Source organism: Bathycoccus prasinos, assembly GCF_002220235.1.
Source record: "Bathycoccus prasinos genomic : Chromosome_13".
In the NCBI taxonomy this organism is placed as follows: domain Eukaryota; kingdom Viridiplantae; phylum Chlorophyta; class Mamiellophyceae; order Mamiellales; family Bathycoccaceae; genus Bathycoccus; species Bathycoccus prasinos.
Window position 1 is genome coordinate 51,869 of NC_023996.1, and position 21,079 is coordinate 72,947.

The 21,079-nt window shown below is 47.3% G+C and overlaps 10 protein-coding genes across 10 annotated transcripts in view; 5 read left to right on the top strand and 5 right to left on the bottom strand.

Annotated features, from left to right (window-relative positions):
• Nucleotides 1–8,264, bottom strand: part of Bathy13g00090 (predicted protein) — a gene marked incomplete at both ends in the record, with an annotated part of 35,884 nt that extends 27,620 nt beyond the window's left edge. Inside the window, one exon of the mRNA XM_007509531.1 lies at nucleotides 1–8,264. This exon is cut by the window's left edge and continues 27,572 nt beyond it. Within this exon, the coding sequence (XP_007509593.1) occupies nucleotides 1–8,264 (8,264 nt within the window).
• An 818-nt stretch (nucleotides 8,265–9,082) lies between these two features.
• Bathy13g00100 (predicted protein) lies at nucleotides 9,083–9,496 on the top strand (the record flags this gene model as incomplete). Its single annotated transcript, XM_007509349.1, has 1 exon — nucleotides 9,083–9,496. One exon carries the CDS (start codon nucleotides 9,083–9,085, stop codon nucleotides 9,494–9,496), a length of 414 nt encoding a protein of 137 aa, XP_007509411.1.
• Nucleotides 9,497–9,628: 132 nt separating this feature from the next.
• Bathy13g00110 (UDP-N-acetylglucosamine pyrophosphorylase) lies at nucleotides 9,629–11,653 on the bottom strand (the record flags this gene model as incomplete). The annotated part of the gene is made up of 1 exon (XM_007509343.1): nucleotides 9,629–11,653. One exon carries the CDS (start codon nucleotides 11,651–11,653, stop codon nucleotides 9,629–9,631), a length of 2,025 nt encoding a protein of 674 aa, XP_007509405.1.
• Nucleotides 11,654–11,879: 226 nt separating this feature from the next.
• Bathy13g00120 (conserved hypothetical protein) lies at nucleotides 11,880–12,692 on the top strand (the record flags this gene model as incomplete). The annotated part of the gene is made up of 1 exon (XM_007509356.1): nucleotides 11,880–12,692. One exon carries the CDS (start codon nucleotides 11,880–11,882, stop codon nucleotides 12,690–12,692), a length of 813 nt encoding a protein of 270 aa, XP_007509418.1.
• A 313-nt stretch (nucleotides 12,693–13,005) lies between these two features.
• Bathy13g00130 (predicted protein) lies at nucleotides 13,006–14,637 on the top strand (the record flags this gene model as incomplete). The annotated part of the gene is made up of 1 exon (XM_007509323.1): nucleotides 13,006–14,637. The coding sequence occupies one exon, from the start codon at nucleotides 13,006–13,008 to the stop codon at nucleotides 14,635–14,637; it is 1,632 nt and encodes a 543-aa protein (XP_007509385.1).
• Nucleotides 14,638–14,794: 157 nt separating this feature from the next.
• Bathy13g00140 (predicted protein) lies at nucleotides 14,795–18,043 on the bottom strand (the record flags this gene model as incomplete). The annotated part of the gene is made up of 1 exon (XM_007509435.1): nucleotides 14,795–18,043. One exon carries the CDS (start codon nucleotides 18,041–18,043, stop codon nucleotides 14,795–14,797), a length of 3,249 nt encoding a protein of 1,082 aa, XP_007509497.1.
• A 91-nt stretch (nucleotides 18,044–18,134) lies between these two features.
• On the bottom strand, nucleotides 18,135–18,518 carry Bathy13g00150 (predicted protein; the record flags this gene model as incomplete). Its single annotated transcript, XM_007509548.1, has 1 exon — nucleotides 18,135–18,518. One exon carries the CDS (start codon nucleotides 18,516–18,518, stop codon nucleotides 18,135–18,137), a length of 384 nt encoding a protein of 127 aa, XP_007509610.1.
• A 934-nt stretch (nucleotides 18,519–19,452) lies between these two features.
• On the top strand, nucleotides 19,453–19,821 carry Bathy13g00160 (nucleoside diphosphate kinase; the record flags this gene model as incomplete). The annotated part of the gene is made up of 1 exon (XM_007509326.1): nucleotides 19,453–19,821. The coding sequence occupies one exon, from the start codon at nucleotides 19,453–19,455 to the stop codon at nucleotides 19,819–19,821; it is 369 nt and encodes a 122-aa protein (XP_007509388.1).
• A 227-nt stretch (nucleotides 19,822–20,048) lies between these two features.
• Nucleotides 20,049–20,363, bottom strand: Bathy13g00170 (predicted protein; the record flags this gene model as incomplete). Its single annotated transcript, XM_007509446.1, has 1 exon — nucleotides 20,049–20,363. The coding sequence occupies one exon, from the start codon at nucleotides 20,361–20,363 to the stop codon at nucleotides 20,049–20,051; it is 315 nt and encodes a 104-aa protein (XP_007509508.1).
• A 439-nt stretch (nucleotides 20,364–20,802) lies between these two features.
• Bathy13g00180 (unknown protein) lies at nucleotides 20,803–20,961 on the top strand (the record flags this gene model as incomplete). The annotated part of the gene is made up of 1 exon (XM_007509307.1): nucleotides 20,803–20,961. The coding sequence occupies one exon, from the start codon at nucleotides 20,803–20,805 to the stop codon at nucleotides 20,959–20,961; it is 159 nt and encodes a 52-aa protein (XP_007509369.1).
• Nucleotides 20,962–21,079: the final 118 nt, after the last annotated feature.

Here is a 21,079-nt window from a genome sequence, read left to right on the forward strand (position 1 = left end):
AAGATTTCACCGGCAAACGATGACGCGTTGAAGAACATAGAAGACATACTCGTCACGCTGACTGTATTCCAGGAGGAAATATCGCCGTTAAAAGACGTCGCCTGCTCAAACGCGTGAGACATGTTCGTCACTAAAGAGGTATCCCAAATAGACATAGAAGCTCCGAACTGCGTAGTCATCGTACCGTAGGTCGGACACAAGCCAAGAGCGGGAGACTCGGCAAGGCACGCCGAAACGGCGCTCAAGAAGACAGCATCGCTCACACAGAAATCAGGATTAGAGCACGTGCACGTATTCACCGGACCATCGACAGCGGAATCACACGAATACTTTTCCAAAAACGAACTCGCAGAAGCAAAGATAGAAGTGGAGCCGCTCGAGCTCGTCGCTGCCGATCCAGTCCAAAAATAAACAGGCTGAGCGAAAGAAACGGCGCTCTCAAACATGCTAGACATATCAGTCACTTGAGAAGTATCCCAAAGAGAAAGCGGCTGATTAAAAGAGGTGGCGTTTAAAAACATACCGCTCATACTCACCACGCTTGAAGTATCCCATTCTCCAAGCGACGATCCAGTAAACGAAAGCGCTCCGGAAAACATTTCATCCATACTCGTAGCGCTCGTGGTTTGCCACTTGGAAAGGTCGCCGTTGAACTTTTCAGACCCTTTAAACGCAAAAGACATGTTAGTCACTCGCGAAACGTCCCAATCTGATAAGAGGCCAAAACTGGTAAAAGTGGTCCCGTAATAATAACAATTGCCATCAACCGGAGCTTCCAATAAACATAGTGTCACTCCTTCGTAAAAACTTGAATCAGAAAGTATTAAAGCGTCCATGTTGTTAGCAACGCATTTTACAGGTGGACCGTAATTTCCACTCGGGCACGAGAACTTAGAGCGGAACGCAGTGGCGCCGTTGAACATTTCATGTGTCGGTCCGTTATGATTCGTCGCAAGAGTAGACGTCGTCTCCGGCCAACTTTCGAGGCTTTGCGCAAACGCAGGCGCTGATTGGAACATGTATTGCATATTTGTCACCTTCGATACGTCCCATTGGCCAATGGGCTGATTGAATACGCTCGCAGATTGGAACATGTATCGCATATTTGTCACCTTGGATACGTCCCATTGGCCAATGGGCTGATTGAATACGCTCGCGGAATAAAACATGTATTCCATATTTGTCACCTCAGACACGTCCCACGAACCAATTTTGCCGTTGAATATATTTGCACCATTGAACATCGCATACATACTTGTCACTCTCGACGTATCCCACGCGTCCAAGTCGTAGTTGAAACTATCCGCGTTGCGAAACATATAACTCATGCTCGTCGCGCTCGACACGTCCCAACGAATGATATTCTGGTCGAAAGAGTACGCGTGATCGAAAAGTTGATTCATATTCCTCGTTTGGGACACGTTCCAATTAGATAACTTCGGATTCGAATACGAAGCGTACAGAAAACCTTCAAAACTAGTCACTCTTTGTATGTTCCAACTGTTGATATCTCGCGTGAACGATCTCGTCGATTGGAACATGTATTGCATACGAGTCACAGAGCTCACGTCCCAGTTTGAAATGTTTCCGTTGAAAGCCGTGCATCCGTTGAAAAGGTATTGCATATCCGTGACGGCGCTCACGTCCCAACGAGACAAGTCGGCGTTAAATTGAGACCGAACGCTAGACAAGATGGATCCGAAGAGCCCACTCATACTCGTCACTTTGCTCACGTCCCAATCAGGCATAGACCCGTATTCCGTAGCCGCGCACAAACCGTTTGAAACGTGTGCACCTATATTGGAATACAAGCACGTCTGCGCGGCTGTTTTGATGTTATCAGTCGTGATTGCAGTTTTCTCAAAAGAAGATGAAGGTGGCGGAGAGGGCGAAGGAGGACAGTCTGCTTTACACTGACAAAATTTAATGGGACCACTGTTCGTATCAGGACACCAATATTTCGCCTGAAATGCATACGCACCATAAAATATATTACTCTGTGTAGTTTCCACGCCACTCCCAGTCCATTTGGATAAATCTTGAGCAAAAGCAGAAGCATACGCAAAAGCATTGTCAAACGCGGTTACTTTCGAGACGTCCCAGTTTCCAACCGGTTGGTTAAACTTCTTCGCGTTATAAAACATGTGCGACAAAGTCGTCACTTGAGAAACATCCCAGGAAGCGACGGGTTGGTTGAACACAGAAGCTTCGTAAAACATTTGGTACATACTCGTCACCTTCGACACGTCCCAAGAACCCACTTTGCCGTTAAAAACGTGCGCTTCATTGAACATGTATTGCATATCAGTCACGCTGGACGTATCCCATGCATCCAAATCTCGATTGAACGATTCTGCTTCAGTGAACATGTAATTCATACTCGTGACGCTCGACACGTCCCAGCTGCTTATATCCTTATTGAAAGAGTACGCCTGGTCAAAAACACGATCCATATTTCGAACGTTCGAAACGTCCCAGTTTGATAAATCAGGGTTCGCGTTCCCTCCATGCAATAATCTGTACATTCTCGTGAGACTCCACGTCTGCCAGCTACTCAAGTCTTGAGTAAACGAGTTCGCACTGTAAAACATGTGGCTCATATCTTTCACGAAACGGACGTCCCAATTCGAAATATCGCCGTTGAAAGTAGTCTTTGATGAAAAAGCGCTTTGCATATCCGTGACTGAGCTCACGTCCCATTCGGACATGACGCCGTATTTAGTCGTCACGGTACCGTACGTCGTGCAATCGCCCTTCAGAATGGCACCATCGCCCTTCATCAGTCGTTCTTCCTCCAAACACGAATTCACGGCAGTTTGGAAGTTCGCTTGTTCTACTTTGAATTTGAATTCGCACGAATCCGCGGGGCCATCGTTTTCAGTCGAACACGAGTACTTCTCGTGAAATGCGACGCAACCAGAGAATATGCCAGTCTGAATAGCCGAGCTTGGAAGGTAAAGTCTCCGCGCAAAGGAAGAGGCGCCTGAAAACATTTTTTCAGCGCGGGCTACTCTAGACGTGTCCCAATAACGAAGCGGTTGATTGAAACTTTGCGCGTTTGCAAAAGTGGAGTACATAGTAGTGACGCTCGACGTGTCCCACGTGTTCAGCGGCTGGTTGAAACTTTGCGCATTCGAAAACATCGATTGAATATCGGTCACTTTTGACGTGTTCCATCCGCCAATAGCGCGGTTGAAGGAAGTCGCAAAGTGAAACATTTCGCGCATACTCGTGACGCTCGATGTATTCCAAGAGGATATATCACCGTCAAAAACAGGCTCGTTCTTGAACGAGTAAGACATGTCTGTGACGTATTGAACGTCCCAGTTCGGCATGGTGCCAAAATTAGTCGTGGAAAAACCATACGTGATGCACTCGCCACTCACGGGAGCTTCAAGAGTGCACGCACTGACTGCGTCGTAAAAAGAAGCATCGGTTAAAGGTGAAGGTGGAGGGCGAGGAGCACACGTTGACGCTGGGCCGCTCTTAGAGTCTCGGCATAGAAAGCGAGAAACAAAAGCCTCAGCGTCCAAAAACATGTTCGATTGCGTACTGGTTGCAGCCGCACCCTTCCAGTCCGAGACGAACGAACGAAAAGACGACGCGCCGTGAAACATGTTTTGCATGTTCGTTACTCTGGAGGTGTCCCAGGCTGAAATATCCGAAGAGAAAGAAGACGCGCCGTGAAACATGTACTCCATGTCCGTGACTTGAGAAACCTCCCACTTGGATAGGTCTGCGTCGAAAGAAGCCAAGTCTCGAAACGCGTGAGACATGTTCGTCACTTCCGATACATCCCAGTCGGGCATAGCCCCGTACTTTGGCGCGCTGTCAGAACACAAACCGTGAACAGGACTGGCTTGTAAACAGATGTCAATTTGTGTCGTAAACACAGAGTCCGACAAAGGGCAGCTCAAAGTACACGTGCATTTTACAGGCGGACCGAAATTTCCACTTGGGCACGAGAACTTAGAGCGGAACGCAGTGGCGCCGTTGAACATTTCATGTGTCGGTCCGTACCAATTCGTCGCAAGAGTAGACGTCGTCTCCGGCCAACTTTCGAGGCTTTGCGCAAACGCAGGCGCTGATTGGAACATGTATTGCATATTTGTCACCTTCGATACGTCCCATTGGCCAATGGGCTGATTGAATACGCTCGCGGAATAAAACATGTAGTGCATATTTGTCACCTTTGATACGTCCCATTGGCCAATGGGCTGATTAAATTCAGAAGTTTGACGAAACATGTATCCCATATTTGTCACCTCAGACACGTTCCACGAACCAATTTTGCCGTTGAATATATCTGCACCATTGAACATCGCATACATACTTGTCACTCTCGACGTATCCCACGCGTCCAAGTCGTAGTTGAAACTATCCGCGTTGCGAAACATATAACTCATGCTCGTCGCGCTCGACACGTCCCAACGACTGATATTCTGGTCGAAAGAGTACGCGTGATCGAAAAGTTGATTCATATTCCTCGTTTGGGACACGTTCCAATTAGATAACTTCGGATTCGAATACGAAGCGTACAGAAAACCTTCAAAACTAGTCACTCTTTGTATGTTCCAACTGTTGATATCTCGCGTGAACGAGCTCGTCGATTGGAACATGTATTGCATATTTGTCACTTTGCTCACGTCCCAGTTTGAAATGTCTCCGTTGAAAGCCGTGCATCCGTTGAAAAGGTATTGCATATCCGTGACGGCGCTCACGTCCCAACGAGACAAGTCGGCGTTAAATTGAGACCGAACGCTAGACAAGATGGATCCGAAGAGCCCACTCATACTCGTCACTTTGCTCACGTCCCAATCAGGCATAGACCCGTATTCCGTAGCCGCGCACAAACCGTTTGAAACGTGTGCACCTATATTGGAATACAAGCACGTCTGCGCGGCTGTTTTGATGTTATCAGTCGTGATTGCAGTTTTCTCAAAAGAAGATGAAGGTGGCGGAGAGGGCGAAGGAGGACAGTCTGCTTTACACTGACAAAATTTAATGGGACCACTGTTCGTATCAGGACACCAATATTTCGCCTGAAATGCCGTCGCACCATAAAATATATTATGCTGTGTAGTTTCCACGCCACTCCCAGTCCATTTGGATAAATCTTGAGCAAAAGCAGAAGCATACGCAAAAGCATTGTCAAACGCGGTTACTTTCGAGACGTTCCAGTTTCCAACCGGTTGGTTAAACTTCTTCGCGTTATAAAACATGTGCGACAAAGTCGTCACTTGAGAAACATCCCAGGAAGCGACGGGTTGGTTGAACACAGAAGCTTCGTAAAACATTTGGTACATACTCGTCACCTTCGACACGTCCCAAGAACCCACTTTGCCGTTAAAAACGTGCGCTTTATTGAACATGTATTGCATATCAGTCACGCTGGACGTATCCCATGCATCCAAATCTCGATTGAACGATTTTGCTTCGGTGAATATGTAATTCATACTCGTGACGCTCGACACGTCCCAGCTGCTTATATCCTTATTGAAAGAGTACGCCTGGTCAAAAACACGATCCATATTTCGAACGTTCGAAACGTCCCAGTTTGATAAATCAGGGTTCGCGTTCCCTCCATGCAATAATCTGTACATTCTCGTGAGACTCCACGTCTGCCAGCTACTCAAGTCTTGAGTAAACGAGTTCGCACTGTAAAACATGTGGCTCATATCTTTCACGAAACGGACGTCCCAATTCGAAATATCGCCGTTGAAAGTAGTCTTTGATGAAAAAGCGCTTTGCATATCCGTGACTGAGCTCACGTCCCATTCGGACATGACGCCGTATTTAGTCGTCACGGTACCGTACGTCGTGCAATCGCCCTTCAGCGGTTCTTCCTCCAAACACGAATTCACGGCAGTTTTAAACGTTGCGTGCGGCACCGGCTCTCGCGTTGTGCACGAATTTGGCGCGCTGTGAAAATAAAAAGGACAAATAAATTGGGACGTAAAAGACTTTGCGCCATAAAATATGTTTCTTTGAAGAGAAGAAGCGGCAGAACCTTCCCAGCTCGTAATATTTTGGGAAAATTGCCGAGCGTTATAAAACATGTGCGCCATATTCGTCACACCGCTCGTATCCCATCCAGAAATATCTGCGTTAAATGTCACCATATCCCGAAACGCACCTTCCATGTTGGTCACGAGACTAGTGTTCCATTCAGACATCGATCCATACTCGCTAGCAATACATCTCCCATCGGCGGCGTGAAGACCTTGCTCGGACTTTCTCAAACACGTATCAATCGCATCGAAAAAATTTGAATCCGTGAGCTCCGTTACATCCTTCTGTTGCTTCAAGTTTCGACGACTCGTTTGGCCCGCGTCACCATCTCTGTCGAACGCGATGTCATCGGGAGCCGCCGCCGCCGCCGCCGCCGCCGCCGCCGCCGCCGCCGCCGCCGTCGAAGACGAAAAAGATAAATTATCCATGCGTCTTCTCGGAGCCGTAGAGTATGCTTCACTGATTGAAGAAGTCTCTTTCTTTACGGAGCGCGACGATAGCGATGCGGATGCAAATTTCGACACCCGCGCTTGAACATTCTTGAAAAGAGAGGTTTTCGTACACGTCAGCCATAAAGGAACCGTCGGCGTTAAAACTAAATCACCATTCGCTTCGAGCCGGTAAATTTTCCCCGCGACTAAACCGAGATGATCACCCTTGAGGCGCACGTACCAATTACCGGTGATAACATCGAGTCGGATAAGCTTATTAGTGTCAACTTCCAAAAATTTTTGATCTTTTTCGTACCAGCATAAATCCGGCAAGTCGTTCGCGTACCGACCGGGATCTTGCAAACATAAATTCCAACTGGCTTGAGACATGAGCTCGAGCGCACTCACGGCTGGAGAATTACCGAATCTGCTTTGCACGTGAATAACCAATGAAATCAGATTTGTTGCGGAGCCGCAATCGGCTTTACATCCAAATCTTCCGAAAGCTGGAAACTCGTACGGCGCCGAGCACACGCCGTCACCGCACGGCGCTTCCGTCCAGATCGGGTCGACTACGCTCTCACTCAGCCACTCGTAGAGGTAGTTCACATCCTGGGTCGATTTAATGCCAGGTTTCAACAGACCTCTGACTGTCGATGAAACTTCGAAACTCAATATCGGATCCGTCTGCAAATACAACATGATGCAATATAAAACACAAAATGTTGCAAACTTCAAAAGCTTCGAGAAATGTCCCATGTGCCGAATTCGCAGTCTCGCGTACGCTTTCAACTTGCGCAAAACGTCCACGTACACTTTGTCTTCTTCTAATTTTCGCGAGGTCGTCGCTTTTGTTTTTGTTTTCTCGTACTCTTCCTTCTCGCCGAAAAGTAAATAGTCGTTCAAAGACTCGTCGTCGTTGTCTTCGTCGTCGGCGTAGCGACCCGACTCGCCGTATTTATGTTTAAAAATCCCTGCGTTTGCGAGTAACCTCTCCTCTGCTTTTTTAAATCTCTCGTCGCCAATCGGAGTAGAGTCACCTTCAATTCGTCGTCTCTCTTCTTTGACCGCCGACTTACCCGTTCTCGTGTTGCCCTCGCCGCCGCTACCACTTCTCTTTGTGGCTTCAAGATCATCCGGAGACGAAATCGAGGACGACGACGTCGTTGTGACTTTTTCTTCGTGGTGAGATTGTTTGTGGATCATTTTCGCCGTCGCCGTCGCCGTCGCCGTCGCCGTCGAAGAAGAAGAAGACGTCTTTGATTTTTGTTGCATTCTCCAACTCTTGCTCATCTTTTTCTTCCGCTCCCCCGGCGCATCGTCGCCGTAATAGTCTTCATCGACGTCGTCGTTTTCCATGTGCACGATATCTGCCATTTCACTTTTAAACGTTGCCAAAATCTTACTGCCCTCCTTCTTCTTTTTCTCAAAAACCTCGTCGTCTTTGTCAAAATCATCCTCGTCGTCCTCGTCGCTAATCCGACTTCGCAAAATCGCCAGCGCACCGATGCGACACCCGAGGTCAACTTTTCTTACCAAATAGATCGGCGCAGTAGCACCGAGAATCTCGCGCTCGTCCTCGCTCAATTCCTCTCGACGATCTGGATCCCCTTTTTGTCGTTGTTGTTGGGCCTTTCCCTCTGGTCCCTGATACTCTTTTTTGTACCATTGGAATTCGATGGTCGCGTCTGCGTTCGAATCGAGGTTTAAATGCCCGAGGAGCACGGCCCGAATGGCTTCGCCTGGGCTCGGGACACCAGAAAGCTTCAACGAGGCGTTGTTGTTGTTGTTGTTGTTGTTGTTGTTGTTCTTTTTCGCCATGCTGCTGCTGTTCTGCAGTCGTTCTCGAACTGAAGAAGAAGAAGAAGAAGAAAAAGAAGAACGAACGACACGCACGAACGAAAGAAACGCGCGAACGACGTTGTTTGTTGAATGACGTGAAAATAGATCGCGACGACGCCCAATACAGAGAGGGTCGCGAAGAGAAGAGAGAGGATAAAAAAAAAAAACAGATCTGCATGTCTTCTTTTTTCATTTTTTTTGGCAAAATTGTACCACAAACCCACAACATACTTTTCAAACCCACTGAACCCCTCGCCAAGAATACAAAAAAAATACAAAAAAACGTCCCTGCGCGCGCGCGATATATCATCCGTATACTTTCAGCTCCACGCAATAACGTCGGTACAATACAGCGAGTGAGTTGCCACCCGGGGACCCCTCGCATGTTAGAGTACTAAAAGCGACTTTCCACCGGGGGATGCAACATTTTTTTGCGCGCGTTAGGGGTTTTTGTTTTTTTTGTATTCTTGGCGAGGGGTTCAGTGGGTTTGAAAAGTATGTTGTGGGTTTGTGGTCATAATTTTGCCATTTTTTTTCATAAAAAAAGGCAAAAGAGAGAGGGAGGGAGGGCAACGTAAATTTGTTTCCCTCGTTTTTACGGACGAGAAAAAAACAAGAGGAGGACGGAAAAAAAAAGCAAAAACTTCAGAAAGAAGAAGACAAAGAAGAAGAAGAAGAAGAAGAAGAAGAAGAAGAAGAGAGAGAGAGGAGAGAAGACAACGAAGCAGTAGCAGTGGTAGTAGTAGCAGTGGTAGTGGTAGTAGTAGTAGTAGTAGAAGAAGAAGACAAAGTAGAAGATGGAGGAGGAGGAAACAACCGCGCCGATAAAGACGACGACGAAAGAAGACTCATCGTCGTCGTCGTTTTCAAAACTCAAAAACTTCGAAGGAGAAGAAGAAGAAGAAGAAGAAGAAGAAGAAGAAAAGAAGAAGAAGAAGAAGAAGGAGATACCGCTCAAACTCAAATTTAAAACGTGGCAAGGCGTAGCAACGTGGACGTGGAACGATGCGTCAGACGTGTGCGGGATTTGCCACTCGCCTTACGATGGGTGCGCACCAGATTGTAAATATCCCGGAGATGATTCACCCGTCGTGTGGGGCGTTTGTTCGCACGCGTTTCATTTGCGATGCATAACGAAATGGCTGGACGGACGAAACTCGGAACAAAAATGTCCCATTTGTCGAGGCGATTGGGAGTTTAAGCAAGCTTGAATGTATAGGAAAAGAAGAGGAAAGGATTTTCAAAAGGTGTTTAGTTCGCGCGCGCGCAGCGCGTTTGTATTTCTGTATTTTTATTACACACAACGCACATCCAACCTGTCTGACGAGAAGAAATTTTATCACTCAAGCAAGCGACGAGTGCTTCCCGTAGTACCGGTGCCACGGGGTTTGCCTTTCAGACGGTGGTTCCCATCCAAGTTCGATGCTGGTGTTTCTCTGCACGTCGCAGTCGTTCACGATTTCGAGATTTTCGCCGCGCAAGCTGACGAGAGGACTCACCTCGACGAGTCCTCCGTACCCGCCCCACTGAACACGACCTCGATTCTTCGTAATCCACGTCGAATGCACGAAAGAAATCATGCGTCTCGCCGATTCCGGAGAGTCATCACCGGTCGCTTGCTTGACGGGCGCAAAGTCAAGCTTACGCTCTCCTTCAAAAATAGTAACACCATCGCTGGAGTACTGGTACGCGTCGAATATAAAACTTTCGAGCTTGATTGCTTTCTTCGTTCTTCGCTTCTCGGTATCGCCCTCGACATAACAAGGCACGTCTTTTTCTGCCACGTGATACTCCATCGCGAACGAGTCTTGGTCGTCTTGGTCGTTGACTATCTTTTTACCGCTACTGCTCCTCGCGTTTGCTATTCCCGCTACTTTGTATAAAAAATCTAAGCTAAAATAGTGAATCGCTACATTCGCGCACCGAAATCGTAACGGACGATTATCGGGATTAAAGTGGTTCCAGGGCGGTCTGTTATACTTTTCAATTTTAATGATTGAAGAAGGATCGTTGCTGTCGTCGGTTCGCATGTTACCCGGAAGCACTTCATCGTAATCCACTTCCTCTCTCTCGTCGCGCACGCTCGGTTCTATCTCCGAGTATTCTAAGACGCGAATTCTTGAAGACGACGACGACGAAGATGACGACGACAAAGCGCTCTTTCTTCTCCCGCCATCTGTATCCTCCTTCTCGGTGTAATCACCATCACCGCCATCGATATTTGAATAGGCTACTTCTCGCGCAAACACGCCGACTTTTTCGTCCGGGGAAGTTTTTTCAATCACTTTAGCGCCCGATTGTTTTCCTCGTAAAGCGCAGTATCCGATGAATTCGCAATCTCCAGGAAGAATGAGCGCGTTATCCACCGAATAGCAATGAAGATGTCGAACGCCGCGCTTTTTCATGTTCTCTAACGCGTTTGATTTCAGTAGAGCGCGATATATGCTGCCGTTTCCATCTGGTGACGTTTGAATCGACCCGTCCGGTGCTAAAATAATCTTCCCTTCGACGTCAAATACCGGCGCCTCTTGTTGCTGAAAGAACACGACGTCCTTTTCTGGGAGATTAAAATACGCGTTTTCACGAAAAAATTCCACCGTTTGTTCGTGCGTTTGCGGAGACGTCATGATGTACCAAGGCAGAGAGGGCGACGCGGATTCTTTTCCTTCTTCGTTTTCAGCCGCCGCCGCCGCCGCCGCGGCGGCGAGCTCAATCACTTTTCTAATCCTCTCCGCCTGCAGTTGAAAAAGAGACTTTTTGCTTGGCAACCCGATATCAAACGTCCCTTTCGGCAACGCGCTTCCTAATCGCGTGCCTTGTCCTCCAGCCATGACAATCGCGCCAACCTTTCCGGAACGAATCAACGCGTAACCTTCTTCCCGCCACGCTCGCTTTTCCTCTTCGCTCGCTTCCGCAGCCACGACGTCGGGAACGATTGGTTCGATTCTCGTCTTCCTCTTCTTCTTCTCGAATCCGACACCGTTACCGTCATCGTCCGTATTACTCGTACTCGTACTCGTCGTACTCTCTCTCTCCTCTTCCTTCTTCTCTTTTTTACTCTTCTCTAGAGTCGCGGTTGTCTTTTTCGACGAGACCATCGCGCGGTGAAACGCGTCGCAGAAATACTCCAACTCATCGCCTAAGCTTTCCATTTGCGCGCACATTTTCGCTCTCGTCTCCTCGCTCATTTTCATCTTCTTCGCGTGCTCCAACACGTGCGATTGACTTTGGGGCAGTCGCTTTTCCAAAAGTCGGAGGAATTCTTCTTCTTCTCGTTGTTGTTGTTTCTTCTTCTTCTCATCCTTCTCGTCCTTCTCCTCTTCCTCTTCCAAGTCGTTTGCCTCTTCCTCCTCGCGCGTCGTCGTCATATTCACACACACACACACACTCTCTCTCTAAAAACGAGCGCGCGCGTTTCTTTCGTTTCCTTGTTGTGTTGCTTTTTTTGTTTTTCTTTTGCGTTTTTGTTTTTCGTTCGTTTTTGTTTTTTTTTGTTTGTTTGTTCTTTTTTTGTGAAAGTGCGAAAAGTGATCAAACAAGTACACCACAAATCACACACGACAGAATTTCTCGTTACGGCGAGGAAGAAAGAAAATGAAGAAGAAGAAGAAGAAGAAGAAATTGAAGCGACCGATACTTCACGGTGTTGGCGTCGTCAAATCCTTAAAAGTGGCGAAACGAATAACCGCGGAGTTTCACCGGAAATCAGAAGCGGCGTTGGAGCAGGCGGGAGAAGGAGCAGCAAGAGCAGCGTCGGAAACGGAAAGAGACATGTATCAAAAAGCGAGTCAAGCTGCTCTTCAGCGAACCTCACACGTGAGAAAATTCGTCTACTCTACGTTGACTACTCTGAACAAGAGACCGGGAAAAGGCGAGGAGAGGAAAGTTTTGAACGGGTTAGAAGTTGGAGCGGTAACCACGGAGTTTTGCTGCCAGTCGCCGAGCTGGATACGGTTTCGCTCGATCGATTTGAACTCGCAACATCCAAAGATTGAAAAGCGAGACTTTTTCGCTCTCAAAGTTTGCGAAGACGAGTTCGACGTCGTTCTCAATTCGATGGTTTTGAACTGCGTGGCGGAACCGGAAGATCGAGGAGAAATGTTGCTACGAATGGCGAAAATGTTGAGGAAAGAAACAGGGGTCCTTTTTATCACGATTCCTAGGAGGTGCGTGGAAAATAATCCGTTTTGTTCCGTGGATATTTTCAACGAGTGTTTGCGCGCGTGCGGTCTCTCTGTCGTTCTGACGAAGTTCTCTCCTAAAATTGCGTTTTGGGTGTGCGAGAAAAAAGGGAAGAACGTCGCGAACGCGCCGAAATTAAACCGCCGGGAGAAGAAGACGAAGAAGACGAACTCTTACTTCTCCGTTCGTTTTCATCGGAGCGAGCGGAGGCGAATCGCAGAATAGTTTATAAAGTAAATAAATAGGAAGTAAAAAAAGTTGTAGTAAAAGTAGAAGGAAGCGCGCGTGTGGCAAAAACTTTCACGCGTGCGCCTCGAGTGTATAGTTCTTGTCTCTCTGATACTATCGTCTTCGTATGCTCTTATTCTCTTCTCTTCTCTCTCTCTCTCTCTCTTCGTAAAAAATGTCTTTCACTCTCTCTCGCTCTCTTCTCGACCAACTTTGTACACATCCGTACTTCGTGATTTGAGTGCTCGCGAAGTTTTTTAGAATTTTTGCCCCATTGCCCATGGAAAGACGCGACAAATCTTGAGAGAAAATGAGAGGCGTCGTCGAAACGCGAGGAAGAGGAACTTACCATGGCGACGGTGGGGGTAACTTCAACAACAGGCAAGGAGGAGGAGGAGGAGGGAACGGAGACCACTCTGGAGAAGGAAGAGACGAGGCCTACGAGGAGGAAGAAGAGGAGGACGCGGAGACGTGCCCGCTGTGTTGTAACGATATGGATGCGACCGATTTAGCCTTTAAACCGTGCAAGTGCGGCTATCAATTATGCGCGTGGTGTTGGCATCAAATCATGGAAGTTGGATTTGGCGAGACGGTTGGGAAGTGTCCCGCGTGTCGACAGGATTACGACCAAGATCTGCTCGAGTTTGACGCGGAGCAAGTAGCTTCTTTGACGGATGCGAGTAGCGCACAACAACGAAGGGAAAGAGGAGGAGGAGGAGGAGGCAATTATTCTTCATCTTCGTCGTCGCTTTCATCTTTGCAACATCATCATCATCATCATCATCACGGTAGTCGATCATACCGATACCAAAACCATCCCCACAGTAGGTACGCAGAAAATTACGACGGTGCCGGCGGTGAGGGCGAAAACAACATCGTATTCGGTGGCGGCAGAGGCAGGGGACGGGGCCGAGGCGGAAGACGAGGAGGGGTTCTCTTCGGCGGAGGAGGACGAGGCAGAGGTCGAGGGAGAGGAGGGGGCGAATTTGATGGTAATTTTGGCGGCGGTGGTGGTGGATATTCATCGTACGATCCAAACGCTCCGATTGACAGTAGTCGTAAGCACCTCGTCAATGTGCGCGTCATTCAGCGAAACTTAGTCTACGTGGTCGGCATTCCGACTGCTATGTGTAAGGAAGAGATACTGAGGAAGGCGGAGTATTTTGGAAAGTATGGTAGTATCATCAAGTTACAAGTGTCCTGTCCGACAGCACCGGCCAATGGTAGCGGAAATGATGATAGTAATGCGGGAAATTTAGCAGGTTGCGCTTACGTAACGTTTGAAGCAGAAGCGGACGCGGAGACATGCATTCAGTGCATTGACGGTGTCCCTGCTCATCCAGACGGTACAGGAAGACCTCTTCGAGCATGCCATGGCACGACGAAATATTGTAACGCCTTCTTACGCAATTTTCCATGCGGAAACCCAGAATGTTTATATCTTCACGTCGTTGGAGAAAAAGAGGATTCTTTCACGAAAGAGGAAATGCTAGCGTCGTACAGAGAGAAGAAGAAAGCCATGTTCAAGGGAGCGAGCACGAATTTCAAGAGCGGTAAGAGCGGTAGAAGTAAAGACAATGTTTCCACGGTAAACGCCGCGAATAAAAACAGGCTCGAAAACTTGAAGCTCAACAATGCTCACAAAAAGAACAGCAAAAGGTTCCCGACGAATATCAATAGCAATATCGAAGTTGACGAAGATAACGATAACAATACTAACGCCAATGATGTCGATGAGGGTGGTAGAGATAGACGCAACGTTCACCATACTGTTAATAACTTGCGGCAGAACAAAACTAAATTTGGCGAGCGTGACGGTGGTAAAGCGATGGGAAATAGAAAAAACCTTCCCGGCGGAAGGGAGAAAGGATCGTCGTCGCTTCGCGACATTCCAGCGCCACGGAAAATCGTAGTTCCTCCTAAAAAAGGGGATCAAGCGTAAAATGCAGCGGCACAACGCGCGATTCAAGGCTGATCCGCGTAGAGAAAGAAAGTATATCCTTTTATACAGTAATAAAAAATGTACAGTTTCGATGAAATTTAAAATTCTGCGTTGATTCTCGCTTTCCTCTCTCTAAGTGTTGATATGTTTACTATTATTACTCCCACAAAGATTTTCCAATCTTGACCCGCTTCTTTCTAGCTTTGTTATCTCTGCGTTTTTTCAGTTGCTGTGGCCAATGCGCCGCTGCAAACGCCATCGCGCTCTCTTTGTAAGAACTCGCTCTAGCGTTGGCACTTCCACCACCTCGCCCAACGCCTTGTTTTTTTGACTGCTGACCACCGGTGCCTTTTCCTTTCTCTTTGCCAGGTTTTCGATTCTTCTCACCAGATTCATCGCTATTACTAACACCGGCGCTGTTCTGCGCATTATTGGCAGCCGCAGCGTTGGAGCCGCCGAGTCCGAAGTTGATCTTCTCTCCGCTCATTTGTGCATTTCTATCATTTTCTTCAACCGAACGATAACGTCGAGCATCGTAGATTCCGAAACGTCGATCTTCCGAAACAGAGCGAAAGCCAGATCCACCTCGTCCAGATCCGCCACCACCAGAACTCTTCTGGCCGCTACCGCTGCTCTTTTTCTTCGAGTCTTTTTGATCCGCTTGTTGCTTGCTTTTGCTATTATTCGCATTCTTAGCCGTCGCTTTTTGCTTTCCGACATTTTTATCCTCTTCATTTTCTTCACCTTCTTCACCATCGTCAGATTTTTTTTTCCCATCCTTTTTTTCAACAGCAGCACCACTTTCTTCTTTCTTCTCGTTCCCATCTTTTGATCTCAGGTTCTTTCTCGTGTTTGCGTTGTCTCTTTCCGCGGAGTTCTTGGCGCCACCAGATCGAGTCGATTTTTTCATTTTCTCTTCTTCTTCTCCTTCCCCGTCATCATCATCATCATCGTCGTTGTCGTCGTCGTCGTCGTCGTCGTCGTCGTCGTCATCATCGTTGTCGTCATCTTCATCACGCGCATTCTTTCTCTTCTTGCCTACAACTTGCAAATCGTCGTCGTCCTCGTCATCTGTGTGAATGTTCTGAAGATCGCTCGGTAAAGATCCCGTATTTGTTGTCTGCTCACGCAAATCGTCGTCGTCGTCTTCGTTATACACACCAGCTTTCCTAGCTTCCGCTCTGGCAAAGAGCTCGGAAAGTTCAGAATCACAAGCTTCCAAAGCAAGTCGAGCATGCACTAATTTTGTATTTGCTTGTTCGAGTCTCTTTAGTTCTTGCAGTAATACGTTCTCGATCTCTTGCATCGGCGGCAATCCCGCTCTCGCTAACGCAGTTTGTGCCTTCTCCCAAGCTGCTTTTGCAACAAGTTGCTCCTCATCGAGTTCTTCCTCATCTGACTCATCGCTGCTGAGATCATCATCCGAATCGTCCGTATCGTAATGTCCGTTTGGATCTGACGGAATGAATTGATATTGTTGTTGTTGTTGTCGTCGGTTTTGTTCTAGAGCCTTCGTAATAGCCATAGTCGGTGTAGCCGTTTTCGTAGCAGCATCCTTGTCTGAGTTACCCGCACTCCCGGCTTGGCTCCTAAGCCTGGGAGATTTTGGTGCTTTATTCATCTCAGAGTCGGTGGCGTAGTTTTTTCTTTTCTTTTCATCTGAAGCGATCTGCGCAGCCCGTTGCATCTCGGACATGTCTTCGTCGTCTTCTTCATTAGCGTTATCTCCTCCAAACGCCAAGTACTTGTCCCACTCGGCATCGTCAACTTCGACATCTTCAACATCGTTCAAATTTGGAACAGACTTTGGACTCACGTCTTCGTTCGATGGCTCGTCCTCATCATCGTCAACCTTTATATTTTCGGTCGTCGCGGATTTGGGTTGCTTTGACGCCTCGAGTGATTTCCTCGTTGTAGCCCCCTTCGATTTATGACCATCTTTTCCATCGTTATCGTCATCGTCGCTCTTTTTGTCATTCTTGTTGTTGTTGTCGCTGTTGCTGTTAGCTTTCTTTTCTTCTTCTTCTAATAATTCGCCATCGGATGCCGCTGCTTTTTTCTGCTCTTCCAAAGACTCCATGGATTGTTTTCTACGCTTTTCAGCAATTTCTTTCTGCGCCTGTTGAAGCGTCTCCTGTGCTTTCAGGCGAGCTTCCGAATACACTTTTTCTGCTTCCTCGACGAGCGACTTTAATCGAGCCAATTCTCTCTCGGAATACTCCACGTCTCTAACCATTTGCGCTCTGCGCTCCTTCGTCTGCTCGATTTCCCTTTCCATCTCCTCTGTAAATCGAGCCATGCTCGCTGAAGAAGCAGCGCCGCCATCCTTGTTATTCTGACCTCTTCCAGAAGTGGTAGCTAAGTGATGCGCATCTTCATCTTCATCGATATCAAACGTCACGTGTCCTAAATGTGCTCCTACAATATCTTGTTCATCTTCATCTAAACTATTGATGTTCGAGTTCAAAAGTCCTCCGCTCCCTATTTGATTGACGTCGGATATACCGGCGGCCCACGCGGCGGCGACCCGCTTTCTTGGTGGAGCGTTCGATGGCGCGTGCAACGCTCTCGCTTTCGCATCTGGAGTTCCCGCTTTCTTTCGCGCTTCCGCTAAAAGCTTCATTTTCTTCTTTTGTTGCTTGAAAGCTTGTTTCTTTGGCGGCAACGCCGGCGAGATTGATCGACCGATACCTTCGCCTCCGTTACTCAAATGATCGAGATTCGTGTTAGCATCGATAATATTCCTCGCATCGGCGCCATCCGCGCCTTTGCCAAATCTCCCTCCTTTTGTTAGTTTACTCCTTTTCCCTTTTGGACCTTTTTGAAACGTATCCATCAAGTCGCTGCTATTTGTTCCTTTCTTGAAGCCGGAAGCGTTGGTCTTCCCTTTCTTCTTCGCGATGTTACCACCTTGATCAGCCGCGTTTCGTTTCTTACTAGCGCTCGCTGTTTTCCCGCTCGCTCCACCACTCTTTGGTGCCTTCGTGGTATCAACATTTCCTTTCGCCGCCGCGGCTGCATTTTGCTTCGCGCGAACCGTCGCTTTATACGGCGCCGATTCAATCTCTCCTCGTCGCAAGTGTTGAAACTTGATCAGATTTCTCCATTTATCTTTCAGCTGCACTCCGGTTCTTCCCCTGGAATTTTGGAAACGTGAAGGAAGAAAGACCCGCGTTAATTTTAAATGTTGTTTTTTGAGAGAGATTTGACGCCACGCTCGATGATTCGACTTTGACGACGACGACGACCAGGTCGCCCAACCATCAAAAACTCCCACATTCGAAAACACAACAACAACAACGACAACTTTCTTCTTCTTCTTCTTTTTTTTGCTCAAACGAGAAGAAGAAGAAGAAGACAAAGAAGAAACTTTGTTGTCGTTTGGAAAAAAATGCTCCCAATACATTTGGAGGAAATTTCATCGAAGAAGAAAGTTTTTTTGTCGCCGCCCCCCTCCTCGTCGCGAATTTGCCTTGTCTGTGTCTCTCTCATCATCATCACCGCGCAAAGAACAACACGAGAAAACGAGAAAACGATAACGAAAACGACGAGTAAAGCTTAAAAGAAACGCGAAGAAAAGCAGTAGCACGTCTCTCGTCGCGATAAAATACGTATCGTGCGCACCTCAACGCTTTGAAATCAGGATCTGTTCTCATCTTCTCCCACGCGCCGATGCCGTGCTTTTGTACGGCGGCGCGTAACGCCGTCTCTTCTTCGGCTTGCCAGTACCCTCGCAACGTCCCGGTCGGAGAAAGCGAAGTCGTTGCGTTTTTCCCACCTTTTATTACCACCGCCACAGGTGGTGGTGGTGGTGATGGTGGTGTGGAGGCGGCCCCCGCTTTGTTTTCCCCCTTCTTCTCCGTCGTCATCTTTGTCGTCATTGCGGCTGTAGTAAGTTGCTTCGCCAATTTATCTTTCATTTTTCTCTTCTTTTACGCACAACAAAAGTATTACTTTTTCTCTCTCTGAGTTCCGGCACGTCTCGCGCGCGTGTGTCCGCGCGATGATATTAATTGTGTGTTAAATTGTTCCTTTTAAACGACAATCACACCACAGACACGCGCAGACACACACGCACAACTTCGGCCGAGCGTTGTTTTGTAGTGTGTGTCTGTCTAAAATCGAACGTGTTTGTTGTGTTTTTGACGAAAAAAGTACAAAAAAAAGAGAAAAAAAAAATCTCGCGCCAAAAAAAGTTCACCAAAAACACACCAAAAAAAGACACGAGAACGAATTCGTTTTTGCGTAGTATAGAGAGTATATAGAGAGATATGATGACGACGACTGCCACGCGCGCCCAGACGACGCCTTGGAAACAGCAACAACAACAACGACCACGCTTTCTCACCTCCCGAGCTTCCGTTTCTTTTTCTTCTTCTTCTTCTTCTTCCCTTCTTTCCAAAAGCTCGTCGTCGAAAGGGGGTGGACGTCAACAACCAAGAAGAGGTCATCGTCGTCGTCGAAGTCTTCCTAATGAGGACGCAAAAACTGGTCGAGGGGTGGTCGTCGCGGGACGATTCCCGGACGAGCGCACGTACATCATGATCAAGTGCGTCGTCGTTTACGTCGTCGTCGTTGTCTTTCGCCTTTCTTCTTGACTTCTTCTTGACTTCTTCTTGACTTCGTCAAACTCTTTCTTCGCAACAAAACCTCAGGAGGTTTTTTTTATCCACTTCTTCTTGTTAAAAAAAAACTGACTTCAGAACAACAACAACTCTCTTTAACGATAAATACGTATTATTATAAAACTTTAGGCCGGATGGTGTGCAAAGAGGAAAAGTTGGAGCAATCGTCGAACGCTTCGAGAATAAAGGCATGCAGTTGAAAGGTTTGAAGACGTTTCAGTGCACGCGAGCGATTGCGGAGGAGCACTATCGCGACTTGTCTTCGAAACCGTTTTTCAAAGATCTCGTCGATTATATCATTTCCGGGCCGGTCGTGTGCATGATTTGGCAAGGCCCGACTGGTACCGTAGCCGCCGCGAGAAAGATGATTGGAGAAACGAATCCTTTAGAGTCTTTGCCTGGGTCTATCCGCGGCGACTACGCCGTCGAGGTTGGCAGAAATATTATCCACGGTTCCGACTCGGTCGATTCCGCCGAGAGAGAAATCAACTTATGGTTTGCGGACGGGAACGGCGTCGTGGACTGGCAAATGACGAACAACGGTTGGATTCGCGAATAATAATAATAATATAGAACGACGACGATGACGATGACGAGAGAGAGATAAAGAGAGGAACCTTTTTAATACGGGAGGCTTAATAATTAATAATTGGTGTTTATAATATAATTATTACGCGATGATATTACTTGATGAACAACTTTCTTCGACGCATCTCGCGCGCACTCTTCTTCTTCTTCTTCCTCCTCCTCTTCTCGTCGTTCCTGTCATTTTCGATTTCATTTTCATCAGATTCCGTTTCTCGCGCGATAATACTCTTGCCATCTCTGTTGCCACATAAACTGGGTCGCCCCTAACTTCTCTCGTCGGTTGATTTCCGGTAACCCTTTCTTTCTTCGTTTCTTATTGTCCGCTTCTTCCGCCATGGCCAAGGCTAAGTCTCCGTTCATTCTAGGTCTGGCGTCTAAAAGTAATCGCGAGCCTCCCAGACATTTCATCAAAACTGCCGCGTTTAAACTAATAAACCCGAGCGTGAAGCACTCTTGCTCGCATCGCGCCGAGTTCGGGTCGCCGGAATACGACGGAGGCGTGAATTCAGACATTTTCTTTTCTTCTTCTTCTCTTAGTATAATTCTCTTCTCTTTCTTCTTCTTTTATCTCTGCGTGTGTAATTCTCTTTGTTTCTCGTTCGTTCAAAACAACTTCTTCTCTCAAAACCAGGTATCAATACGCTCGGTAATACAAGTCAACTCTTCTTCTTCTCTTACGAACGAGAAGAAGAATACTCTCGCGTTGTTGTGTTCTCTTCAACAACAACAACAACAACAACAACAACAACAACAAAAGTGTGTTGTTGTTTGGATAATTTTTTGTCGTTTTTTTTTTGTCTTTGATTTTTTCCTTTTTTGTTCTCTCTCTTCTTCAGTTCTTTTTTCTCTCTCTTTTCTCTCTCACGCTCCCCTCCTTCTTGGACTACAATTCAATCGTCTCCTACAAACACAAACAAAAGACCTCATTTTTACACGAAAACACAAAATCATCATGGTGAAAGCACACGTGGAGTGCTCCTCGGAGCTCGTATGGCAGTGCGTGAAGAAGAACAACGCGTACGTCCGCGCGTCCGTGAACCGAACGCGCATGTCCGCGGAGAAAGGCAACGTGACCGCGAAGCACGGATTTAGCAGCTCAGGTAAAACTTAACTCGACTACTTCGAAGAGAGAATTTTTTCCTCGCGAATCGTCTTTTCTTCTTCAATTCTTCTCTTTTTTATTATTGCGATGACGACGACGAAAGAAGGAGGAGGAAGAGGAGAAAGAG